The 13,514-nt window shown below is 42.6% G+C and overlaps 1 protein-coding gene across 1 annotated transcript in view; it reads right to left on the bottom strand.

Moving 5' to 3' along the window:
• The window catches only part of rock1 (Rho-associated, coiled-coil containing protein kinase 1), a 278,787-nt gene that overhangs the window by 21,895 nt on the left and 243,378 nt on the right, over window positions 1-13,514 (bottom strand). The window contains exons 26-27 of the mRNA XM_067979744.1: window positions 11,294-11,482; window positions 10,293-10,458 (exon numbers count right to left, since the gene is read on the bottom strand). Of these exons, the coding sequence (XP_067835845.1) occupies window positions 10,293-10,458; window positions 11,294-11,482 (355 nt within the window). The remainder of the gene's footprint in view (window positions 1-10,292; window positions 10,459-11,293; window positions 11,483-13,514) is intronic.

Raw genomic sequence — 13,514 nt, 5'->3', positions numbered from 1 at the left:
TTGATTTTCCAATTCATGCTCTTGTTGCGCAAAATCTACCCGTTAATTATTTTAAAAAACGCAAAAGTTGAGATATTAAATTTATGAAGGGTTCTAAATGACTCAATTTTCTTTAATGCAACATCTGCCTCATTGTGTTTGTAGGTTGATATTCATCTAAATTAAACTCTACTCATACAGGTCATGCCTACTCAGATCTCAAAATCCGATATCTTTCATGATCAAATGCAGCAAGAATGCAAATAAATAGCTTCAAGGTTTGGGTATCAGTGGATAGGCTCTGGTGGTCCCAATTAACTGTTCATGCCTACTCAGACCCTAAAATTAATCTGAAAATTCTTCAGTTATGATGCAGGTCCGCTTTGTACTTATGCTAGTTTACTACTGTTGACAGGAAATGTCTGATTAAATTTAATTGGTGGAGGTTTCGCTCAGACATAAAAATTTGACCTCATCCACGCAATACTCATTACTGATCACATATTTACTAAAGTAAGCTGTAGCTCAGAATTAAGGCTTTCATTTCATATAGATTGAGCCCAATTCACAGCACGAGAACCTTTTAAGCCTCTTCTGCTGAGCAAACAAAAAATATGTACAATATCAATGATGTTGCAGTCTAATGATGTGTGTGCATTTATCCTCCCTGCCCAAATTAAACTGATCTCAATCTTTTCACTTCATATGTAGTTTTCAATGACATTGCAGTAAATGTCACATTCTGAACTATTAATCCACAGGTTATAATGCTGTTAAGGAGTGTCAAATAATTCCCCTCATTAACCTACCATATGTTGTACGTTAGTAAAAACATGCACTATTACAATCGATGAGTAGTAGCTGTTCTACAAAACTCATAAAATACACAAACACACATGCACCGAAGAATACTTAAAGTAACTTGAAACCAGTAGCTCGAACAGTAAATCAGTGGAATCCCAGTCAAAAGGCCTCAAGTTTGAATCTTAATCTACAACTGGAATTTCAGCTTGCATGTCCTTACTGAGACACCTTGGGCATTTTTAACTGGACTGTTGGAATGAAACCTCAATTCTGCAATGGACCACTCTAATGAGAGATCTTCAGGGGAAGGGAAGAGGAAAGAGGGAAATCTCTCATAGCACAACTCCTGTCATTTGATTACAAAGCAGAATCAACACAGGATACATGATAAAGTTCAAGCTAAACATGCCAAACTAAAGAGAAAATGTGGTAGTGAGGGTTACATTTTAAAAAAATTATAGACATCTATATTTTAATTAAGTATTCATGATGATCTTTCCTTCCAAATGAAATCTCCTACTTCTATTATATCCAAAAATATACCAAAGTACCAAAGTACCAAATACCAAAGTAAACAACAATTTATATGATGTGGAGATGCCGGTGATGGACTGGGGTTGACAATTGTAAACAATTTTACAACACCAAGTTATAGTCCAGCAATTTTATTTTAAATTCACAAGCTTTCGGAGGCTTCCTCCTTCGTCAGGTGACATCGTTCACCTGACGAAGGAGGAAGCCTCCGAAAGCTTGTGAATTTAAAATAAAATTGCTGGACTATAACTTGGTGTTGTAAAATTGTTTACAACAATTTATATAGCACCTTGAACGTAGGAAAACATCCCAAGACATTTCACAGGAACGTAATCAGACAAAAATTGACACCAAGGAGATATTATAATAGATGACTGAAACATTGGCCAAAGATGTAGATTTTAAGGAGCGTCTTAATGGAGGTGGAGGGGTTTCGGGAGGGAATTACAAAGTTAAGGGCTTAGACAGCTTAAGGCATGAATGCCAATGGTGGAGCCAAGGAAGTAGGGAATGCACAAGAGGCTAGAGTTGGAAAAACAGAGTTCTTGGAGGGTTGTAGATCTGGAGGAGGTCGAGGCCATGGAGGGATTTGAGTATAGTCATTTTAAAATCAAGGCGTTGATGGTCCCAGAGCCAATGTAGGTCGGCAAGCACAGAGGTGATGGGTGAGCGGGACTTTGTGCGGGTTAGGATACAAGCAGCAGAGTTTTGGATGTGCTCAAGTTTATGGAGGGTGGAAGATGGGAGGCCTCTCAGATGAGATTGGAATAGTTGAGTCTGGAGGTAACTAAAGCATTGATGAGGGTTTCAGCAATAGATAAGCTGAGGCAGGGGTGGAGACAGGCAATGTTATGTGGTGGAAGTAGGCAGTCCTTGTGCTGGAGAGAGTATGGAGTCGGAATCTCAGCTCAGGGTCAAATAGGACGCCGAGGGAGCAGTGGTTCAGCCCAAGACAGTGGCCAGGGAGGGGGATGGAATCAGTGGCAAGGGAACAGTGTTCGTGGTGATGGCAAAAGATGACTGCTTTGGTCTTCCCAATGTTCAACTGGAGGAAATTGCGGCTCATCCAAGGCTCAATGTCGGACAAGCAGTCTGACAACAAAGAGGCAGTGGAGGGGCCAAGAGAGGTGAAGAGGTAGGCCTGGGTATCATCAGCTTACTAATGGAACCTGACATCATGTCTGCGGATGATGTCGCCAAGGGGTAGCATGTAGATGGAGAAATAGAAGATCATCAAGATTCAGTACACTTAACCATAATAGTTGGATTTAAAATATTTGTTCTGAACCTTACACTCAGTCTCTTGCAAAACATAGTTCATTGATTTTCAGAATATTGCAACTTGATTATTATGAAAAAACATGTTAAAAGAGGAAAACTACAGGCATTTCGGTAGCAAAAGGGTAAAGTAACTATGGTTGTTTAAAAAAATTATTGATACCATGCTAAGCTGCATTCAACATTTTGTACATTAATATTAAAATTTGGCATTTGAATGATTTAAAAGACAGTATCCCTTGTACAAGATGAACTCTGAAAACTACAGATGCACTTCTGTACCACAACTAAAAACATGGGAATTATAATTTTGTGGGCCAATCCAAAATTATTTAATATACAAGTTTATGCATATTCTCCCATTTTACTTTACAATGCTTCATATAAAAAGTAGAGAAATAATTTCATACACAATGAAACATATACTTAAAAAAATTGAAAAGTCAGAGTACTCAAAAGTTTAATGCATTACTTTGAAATTGACCATGTGCTTAGTGGGCATTAACATTCTCTGAAGCTATAATGTTGCGAAGATGAGTAGTAAGCCTGAGGATTGGGAGAGTTTTAGAAACCAACAAAGGACTACCAAAAATTTGATGAGAGAAAATAGAATGTGAAAGTAAACTAGCAAGAAATATAAAAATGGATTGCAAGAGCTTCTACAAGTATGTAAAAAGGAAGAGAGTAGGAAAAGTAAACATTGGTTTACATTGGTCCCTTAGAGGCTGAGACTGGAGAAATTATAATGGGGGAAATCAGGAAATGGCAGATGCGTTAAACAAATATTTTTTTTCTGTTTTCATAGTAGAAGACACAAAAAACATACCAGATTTGGTGGGGAACCAAGGAGCTAATGAGAGTGAGGAACTTAAAGTAATTAATATCAGAAGAGAAAAAGTACCTGAGAAACTAATGGGACTAAAAGCCGATTAATCCCCTGGATCTGATGGCCTACATCTGAGGGTTCTAAAATAGGAAGCTACAGAGATACACAGAAACATAGAAAATAGGAGCAAGAGTAGGCCATTCAGCCCTTCGGGCCTGCTCCGCCATTCAAAATGATCATGGCTGATCATCTAACTCAGTACCCTGTTCCCGCTTTTTCCCCATATCCTTTGATCCCTTTAGCATTAAGAAATATATCTATCTCCTTCTTGAATACATCTAATGACTTGGCCTCCATTGCCTTCTGTGGTAGAGAATTCCACAGGTTCACCACCCTCCGAGTGAAGAAATTTCTCCTCATCTTGGTTCTAAATGGCATACCCCGTATCCGGAGACTGTGACCCCTGCTTCTGGACACCCCAGCCATCGGGAACATCCTCCCTGCATCTAGTCTGTCTAGTCCTGTTAGAATTTTATATGTTTCAATGAGATCACCTCTCATTCTTCTAAACTCTAGTGAATATAGGCCTAGTCGACCCAATCTCTCCTCATAAGTCAGTCCTGCCATCCCAGGAATCAGTCTGGTAAACTATCGTTGCACTCCCTCCATGGCAAGGACATCCTTCTTCAGATAAGGAGACCAAAACTGCACACAATACTCCAGATGTGGACTCACCAAAGCTCTGTACAACTGCAGTAAGACATCCCTGTTCCTGTACTCAAATCCTCTTGCTATGAAGGCCAACATACCATTCGCCTTCCTAACTGCTTGCTGCACCTGAATGCTCGCTTTCAGCGATTGGTGTACAAGGACACCCAGGTCTCGTTGCACCTCCCCTTTTCCCAATCTATCACCATTCAGATAATAATCTGTCTTTCTGTTTTTACAACCAAAGTGGATAACCTCACATTTATCCACGTTATACTGCATCTGCCACGTTCTTGCCCACTTACCCAACTTGTCTAAATCACATTGGAGCCTCTTTGCATCCTCCTTACAGCTCACATTCCACCCCAGCTTTGTGTCGTTTGCAAACTTGGAAATGTTACATTCCATTCCCTCATCCAAATCATTGATATATATTGTGAATAGCTGGGGCCCTAAGCACTGATCCCTGCGGAACCCCACTAGTCACTGCCTGCCACCCGGAAAAAGACCCGTTTATTCCTACTCTCTGTTTCCCATCGGTCAACAAATTCTCAATCCATGCCAGTGTATTCCCCCCAATCCCATGTGCTTTAATTTTGCACACTAACCTCTTGTGTGGGACCTTATTAAAAACCTTCTGAAAATCCAATACACCACAGCCACTGGTTCTCCCCTACCTATTCTACTAGTTACCTCCTCAAAAATCTCCAGTAGATTTGTTAAGCATGATTTCCCTTTCATAAACCCATGCTGACTTTATCCAATCCCGTTAATGCCCTCCAAGTGTTCTGTTATCACATCCTTTATAATAGACTATAGCATTTTCCCCACTACTGATGTTAGGCTAACTGGTTTGTAATTCCCTGTTTTTTCTCTCCCTCTTTTTTAAATAGTGGGGTTACATTTGCCACCTTCCAATCTGTAGGTTCCAGAGTCTATAGAATTTTGGAAGATGACCACCAATGCATCCACTATTTCCAGGGCCACTGGTTGCACTGGATGCATTGGTTGTGAGCTTCCAAAATTCCCTAGATTCTAGAACGGTCCAAGCGGATTGGAAGGTAGCAAATGTGACCCCGCTATTCAAGATAGGAGGGAGAGAGAAAACAGGGAACTACAGGCCAATTATCCTGACATCAGTCGTCAGGAAAATGCTGGAATTATGGAAGTGGTAACAGGTCACTTAGAAAATCATAATATGATTAGGCAGAGGCAACATAGTTTTATGAAAGGGAAATCGTGTTTGACAAATTTATTAGAGTTCTTTGAGGATGTAACTACCAGGGTAAATAAAGGGGAACCAGTGGATGTAGTATATTTGGATTTTCAAAAGGCATTCAATAAGGTGCCACATAAAAGAGTCAAACTGGACTCCCCCGGAAGGTCGCTGCCCTCAGCTTGACATGTATGCCCAAGCTGTCAGGAAATGCGTCAATGCCAGATTCATCAGGCGCACTCAGAAGACAGTCCAGAATGTCACCCGAGCACAACGCAACGCCATCAACGCTCTCAAGACCAACCGCAACATCGTCATCAAACCAGCGGACAAAGGAGGAGCCATCGTCACATAGAACAGAACGGACTATTGCAAAGAAGCATACCGACAACTGGACAACCAGGAACACTACAGACGGTTACCCGCAGATCCGACCAAAGAACACACCCACCAGCTCAACAAACTGATCAAGACCTTCGATCCAGAGCTTCAAAGCATCCTACGCGCTCTCATCCCACGTACTCCCCGCGTGGGAGACTTCTACTGCCTCCCAAAGATACACAAAGCCAACACACCCGGACGTCCTATCGTATCAGGTAACGGAACCCTGTGTGAGAACCTCTCTGGATACATCGAGGGCATCCTGAAACCCATCGTACAGGAAACCCCCAGCTTCTGTCGCGACACTACAGACTTCCTACAAAAACTCAGTACCCACGGACCAGTTGAACCAGGAACACTTCTCACCACGATGGACGTCTCGGCACTCTACGCCAGTATCCCCCACGATGACGGCATCGCTGCGACAGCATCAATACTCAACACCAACAACAGCCAATCTCCAAACGCTATCCTACAACTCATCCGCTTCATCCTGGATCACAATGTCTTCACCTTCGATAACCAGTTCTTTACCCAAACACACGGAACAGCCATGGGGACCAAATTCGCACCCCAATACGCCAACATTTTCATGCACAAGTTCGAGCAGGACTTCTTCACTGCACAGGACCTCCAACCAATGCTATACACCAGATACATCGACAACATTTTCTTTCTATGGACCCACGGCGAAGAATTACTAAAGAGACTACACGATAACATCAACAAGTTCCATCCCACCATCAAGCTCACCATGGACTACTCCTCAGAATCAGTTTCTTTCTTGGACACACGAATCTCCATCAAAGACGGGCACCTCAGCACCTCACTCTACCGCAAGCCCACGGACAACCTCACGATGCTCCACTTTTCCAGCTTCCACCCTAACCACGTCAAAGAGGCCATCCCCTATGGACAGGCCCTGCGAATACACAGGGTCTGCTCAGACGAGGAGGAACGGGATGGACACCTACAGACTCTGAAAGACGCCCTGGTAAGAACGGGATATGACGCTCGACTCATCGATCGACAGTTCCGACGGGCCACAGCGAAAAATCGCATAGACCTCCTCAGAAGACTAACACGGGACGCAACCAACAGAGTACCCTTCGTCGTCCAGTACTTCCCCGGAGCGGAGAAACTACGCCATGTTCTCCGTAGCCTTCAACATGTCATCGATGACGACGAACACCTCGCTATGGCCATCCCCACACCTCCACTACTCGCCTTTAAACAGCCACCCAACCTCAAACAGACTATCGTTCGCAGCAAATTACCCAGCTTTCAGGAGAACAGCGTCCACGACACCACACAACCCTGCCACGGTAACCTCTGCAAGACATGCCAGATCATCGACACAGATACCACCATCACACGAGAGGACACCACCCACCAGGTGCATGATTCATACTCCTGTGACTCGGCCAACGTTGTCTACCTCATACGCTGCAGGAAAGGATGCCCCGGAGCATGGTACATTGGCGAGACCATGCAGACACTGCGACAACGGATGAACGGACACCGCGCAACAATCGCCAGACAGGAGGGTTCCCTCCCAGTCGGGGAACACTTCAGCAGTCAGGGACATTCAGCCACCGATCTTCGAGTAAGCGTTCTCCAAGGCGGCCTTCGAGACACACGACAACGCAAAATCGTCGAGCAGGAATTGATAGCCAAGTTCCTCACCCATGAGGACGGCCTCAACCGGGATCTTGGGTTCACGTCACGCTACACGTTACCCCAACAGCGAACAAAAGCTATCTGTTTTTAATATAAGGGGTCATTTGCTGGCTTTCTCTGCCTTCCGGATGTTTCTGCCTCTCTCTGTTTTTTTTTCCTGTTTGTTTTTTTGTTGAATGTGTATTCGGGGGTTCTGTAGGTGACACCTCTATGTCTGAACACGGTGATTGCCTTGGCAACGGGCAGTTGCAGGGGCAGTCTGTAAACACCATGTATTGTTCTGTGATGTATAAATGCGTAGGCTTCAAGGAGCTCCTGAACATTTACCTGAGGAAGGAGGAAACCTCCGAAAGCTTGTAGATTTCAAATAAAAATCGTTGGACTATAACTTGGTGTTGTAAAATTGTTTACAAACATAAAAGGTTGTTACACAAGATAAGGGCTCATGGAGGTAACATATTAGCATGGATAGAGGATTGATTAACTGACAGAAAATAGAGAGCATGGATAAAAGAATCATTTTCAGGTTGGCAGGCTGTAACTAGTGGGGTGCCGCAAGGATCAGTGCTTGGGCCTCAGCTATTTACAATCTATATTAATGACTTAGATGAAGGGACCGAGTGTAAAGTATCCAAGTTTGCTGATGATACAAAGCTAGGTGGGAAAGTAAGCTGTGAGGAGGACACAAAAAGTCTGCAAAGAGATATAGACAGGTTAAGTGAGTGGGCAAGAAGGTGGCAGATGGAGTATAATGTGGGGAAATGTGATGCTATTCACTTTGGTAGGAAGAATAGAAAAACAGAATATTTTTTAAATGGTGTGAAACTATTAAATGTTGGTGTTCAGAGATGTGGGTGTCCTCGTACAAGAAACACAAAAAGATAGCATGCAGGTACAGCAAGCAATTAGGAAAGCAAATGGCATGTTGGGCCTTTATTGCAAGGGGGTTGGAGTACAAGAGTAAGGAAGTCTTACTACAATTATACAGGGCTTTGGTGAGACCTCATCTGGAGTACTTCATAGAGTTTTGGTCTCCTTATCTAGGGAAGGATAGACTTGCCGTAGAGGCGGTGCAACGAAGGTTCACTAGATTAATTCCTAGGAAGAGAGGGTTGTCCTATGAGAAGAGGTTGAATAGAATGGGCCTATACTCTCTGGAGTTTAGAAGCATATAAGATTTTGAGGAGGCTTGACAGGGTAGATGCTGAGAGGCTGTTTCCCCTGGGTGGAGGGTCTAGAACTAGAGGGCATGGTCACAGTATAAGGGGTCGGCCTTTTAAGACTGAGAAGAGGAGGAATTTCTTCACTCAGAGGGTTGTGAATCTTTGGAATTCTCTACCCCAGAGGGCTGTGGATGCTGAGTATATTCAAGGCTGAGATAGATAGATTTTTGGACTCTAGGGGAAATCGAGGGATATGTGGATCAGCCATGATCTCACTGAATGGCAGAGCAGGCTCAAGGGGCCATATGGCCTGCTCCTACTCCTATTTCTTACGTTCTTAAGCTCTACTAACACATCTGTAACCTTCAACAATCAGTTGAAAAATTATGGCAAATTAAAGCACTAATGATTGCTTCTTATTGTATCCGTGAGTTCCCACTAAATTAAAATGTTAAAATATCCTCATGGCTAATTCTGCAGTTCATCAATAAAGACATTGTAGGTGGATAAAAAGGAATGCTGTCTCTTAAACATCACAAAGCGACATAATCAGATACCAAATGGAGTCAGACATCAGATGCCAGCCAGCAAGCAGAAAGTGCAAATAGAACAAGGCTTTCAATTACTCACTGGAAAAAGATAGATAAGACATGTGTTGTAAGAGGGACACCCAACTAGGCACAAAGAATAAAATGCATTTCCATAAAAAAGGCTTTATAACTGGAAGGTTATTTTTTTAACTCTACCATAAAACAATCCCGATTAGACTTCTGTCCCTTAAAATAATTGGCATTTTAATGTTCAATTTGATAATGAAGAATATTAGCAGTGTGGGTAGGTTGTCAGTGACAAAATCTGGATTTGAACTCAAGTACCAGATCTTGGTTGAGTCACTACAAGACACAAACAAAATTGGAATAGCATCAACAGCATCCATAGAGATGATAACAGACTCCATTTTAATTCTATTTTAGAGAGAATTTTTTATGCTCTAAGTGAAGGGTGCTGTGCAATTGCTGCAGAACCAAACATTTTTCACTTTTGAATGCACAGAGTTAGCCCTGAACATTCTTTAGGTCAAATATAGCATAGCCAGCTGCAGACTAAAGCTCCCCCTTTTTTTCCCCCAAACAATTTATCTTAAACTTAAAGGTGCACTCCATTATGTGACACTATGAATTTCTCCACTTGCTGCACCAGCCAGTTTTTTGGCCTCTAAATGAGATGCTAACAAGTGCTAAATTATAGCCAGTTTTGTTTTTTGCTGCTGGATTGGGTCAAGATTGTCCAAATTAACTCTATTTTGCACTTTCCAACCATCAGACAAGGGAGACTTTCTTCCTTTTTTTCTGGGCTGAATTGAAGTTGTGGTCCCAGAGATGAAAGGACAGTGTGCTAATCCACTGTACCACTCAGTCCCTCTGAACTTGGCCAGCCCACCTGATTGACCAAGGACAGCTTGGATAAAATAACCTAACCCTTGGAGTGGGATGGATAACTGCTTACAAGTGTAGAGTAAAAATAAACAAAGTAGAAAATTAGTATTTATGTTCTGATGCTGATTTCCTAAAAATTGAGTCTGCTTTTACCTCTACCAGCACATAAAGGATGTACATAAACTATTGTTCAATTCCTCATAATTTTAAAGTAAATTAATTCCTTGAATACCTAGCCACAAAGGGCTTTGTCCTAAAGTAAACTGTTAAGTTTGAGTCAATCTTACCAGCTACATTTCCATCAGTTTCCTCAGTCTGTAAGCTGGCGACACTGGTGTTATCCATACGGAGCTGGAGGTCCTGAAGCTTAGAACGAAGCTGCTCAAGATCACTGTCTTTACTATCAAGCTGCATTTGGAACTCTGTGCGAAGGCTACATTCCTCTGCTAATTGCTGTAATATTCAAACAAAATAAATGTAGTCAAAATGAGAGAAAAATGCAGTATTTCAGGATATTAGCAACAAGTTTACAAGGCCATTTTCAGTTAAAACTGCTTTTATAAAATATATTTAATTGTACTAATGCAAAGTCATAGCTGTAACATTTTTGGCATTTAGTTGACTGGCCAAAAGATTGACTACAAAGACACACAAATCACAATCTCAGGCTTTAAAATCATATAAAAACCTACATGATGGCATGAATTATGCCCTGAAATGTATGGAAATTAAAGCAGCATTTAGCATGCTAACACTCAATACTATAGAATGGATATTCAAGTCTTGTTCTACACATATCAAAACAGGGAGGCATCTGGGTAGCCCACAACACTTTCTGGCTACATTGTGGCAAACTGGGTACATATGGTTCATCTTTTCTGGTTTGATGTTGAATTTGCTGCACTCCACACTACAGGAGGATCCATCTATCTCGCTCTCTATGAACACATATCTATCTCTAATATTCGGGAAAACTTGACCAGGGTGTGCCGACAAAATTGAGCCCTGATGAGTCATATATTCTGCCGTTATTCTTTAATCTCCATTATAAAATTCCAATGTCCACATTTCTAATGGAAATTGCCAATATAAACTTGTCATGCTGTAATTACATCCCCCCAACTCCTTGCAGAGGCACTGCAGTGCCACTACTGGCAGGGGTGTGTAATTACAGCATGACAATGTGGACTTACGAATTTATAATAGAAAAAGTTGACAGATGTGTGCCCCGCCAAGATTTTTAATACATTATGTATCTGTATAAAAATAACAGGTAAGATTTTCTTACTGCTTGCATTTCATTTAAATCCTTCTGATACTTCACAACCATATGACTGTATTTTTCCCTCTCTTGGTTCAATTCCAGTTGCAATTTTCTGTTTTCTTTTTCTTTTCTTCGGACATCTGCTGTATTTGCTTTCTTTCGATCCACTTTTATATCTTTGCGGTTCATAATCTCAGCCAGTTTATTAACAGCCTAATTGATGCAAACATACAACATCGGGTCAGCATAAATCGTCACTTAGAAAGGCACGGGTTAATCAAGGACAGTCAGCATGGATTTGTTACGGGAAGGTTGTATCTGACTAACTTGATTGAATTTTTTGAGCAGGTAACAAGGAGGGTCGTGAGGGTAACGCGTTTGATGTAGTGTACATGGATTTTAGCAAGGCTTTTGACAAGGTCCCTCATGGTGGACTGGTCAAAAAAGTAAAAGCCCATGGGATCCAAGGGAAAGTGGATAATTGGATCCGAAAGTGGCTCAGTGGCAGGAAGCAATCATTAGATTGACGGATGTTTTTGCGACTGGCAGGCTGTTTCCAGTGGGGTTCTGCAAGGCTCAGTACTAGGTCCCTTGATCTTTGTGGTATATATTAATGATCTGGTCTTGAATGTAGGGGGCTTGATCAAGAAGTTTGCAGATGATACAAAAATCGTCCATGTGGTTGATAGGAGGAAAGCTGTAGACTGCAGGAAGATATCAATGGAGCGGGACGAGAGTCCGAGAGCGGGACGAGAGTCCGAGAGGTGAACGCGATGTAAATCTAAGGCAAGTCATGGCAGCAGAGCTTGCACCAGTGATATGCTCCTCCTGCACACTACAGGTGTCCCTGGCGACCATGTGTGCAGGAAGTGTGTCCAGCTGCAGCTACTGGCTAAACGCATTTAGGAGCTGGAGCTGAGGGTGGATTCACTGTGGAGCATCGACAATGCTGAGATTATTGTGATGTGGAGATGCCGGTGATGGACTGGGGTTGACAATTGTAAACAATTTTGCAACACCAAGTTATAGTCCAGCAATTTTATTTTAAATTCACAAGCTTTCGGAGGCTTCCTCCTTCGTCAGGTGAACGATGTGAAAAAAAATTTTTTTTTCACATCGTTCACCTGACAAAGGAGGATGCCTCCGAAAGCTTGTGAATTTAAAATAAAATTGCTGGACTATAACTTGGTGTTGCAAAATTGTTTACAATTGAGATTATTGTGGATAGCAAGTTCACACTGCAGGTAAAGATTACGCAGGCAGAAAGGAAATGGGTGACCGCCAGGCAGAATAAAAGGACTAGGCAGGTAGAGCACGAGTCCCCTGGGGCCATCTCCCTCTCAAACCGATATACCGCTCTGGATACTGTTGGGGGAGATGGCTTATCAGGGGAAAGCAGCAAGAGCCAAGTTCGTGGCACCACGGGTGGCTCTGCTGCACAGGAGGGGAGGAATAAGAGTGGCTAGTGGGGTATCGCAGGGATCAGTGCTTGGGCCCCAGCTATTCTCAATATATATCAATGATTTGGATGAGGGAATGGAATGTAACATTTCCAAGTTTGCAGACGACACAAAGCTGGGGTGGAATGTGAGCTGTGAGGAGGATGCAAAGAGGCTCCAATGTGATTTAGACAAGTTGGGTGAGTGGGCAAGAACATGGCAGATGCAGTATAATGTGGATAAATGTGAGGTTATCCACTTTGGTTGTAAAAACAGAAAGGCAGATTATTATCTGAATGGTGATAGATTGGGAAAAGGGGAGGTGCAACGAGACCTGGGTGTCCTTGTACACCAGTCGCTGAAAGCGAGCATTCAGGTGCAGCAAGCAGTTAGGAAGGCGAATGGTATGTTGGCCTTCATTGCAAGAGGATTTGAGTACAGGAGCAGGGATGTCTTACTGCGGTTATACAGGGCCTTGGTGAGACAACATCTGGAGTATTGTGTGCAATTTTGGTCTCCTTATCTGAGGAAGGATGTCCTTGCCATGGAGGGAGTGCAACGAAGGTTTACCAGACTGATTCCTGGGATGGCAGGACTGACGTATGAGGAGAGATTGGGTTGACTTGGCCGATATTCACTCGAGTTTAGAAGAATGAGAGGTGATCTCTCGAAACATATAAAATTCTAACAGGACTAGACAGACTAGATGCAGGGAGGATGTTCCCGATGGCTGGGGAGTCCAGAACCAGGGGTCACAGTCTCAGGATACGGGGTATGCCATTTAGAACCGAGATGAGGAGAAATTT

This window comes from Heptranchias perlo, chromosome 3 (assembly GCF_035084215.1).
Source record: "Heptranchias perlo isolate sHepPer1 chromosome 3, sHepPer1.hap1, whole genome shotgun sequence".
NCBI lineage: Eukaryota > Metazoa > Chordata > Chondrichthyes > Hexanchiformes > Hexanchidae > Heptranchias > Heptranchias perlo.
This window is presented reverse-complemented; position numbering and strand designations above follow the sequence as displayed.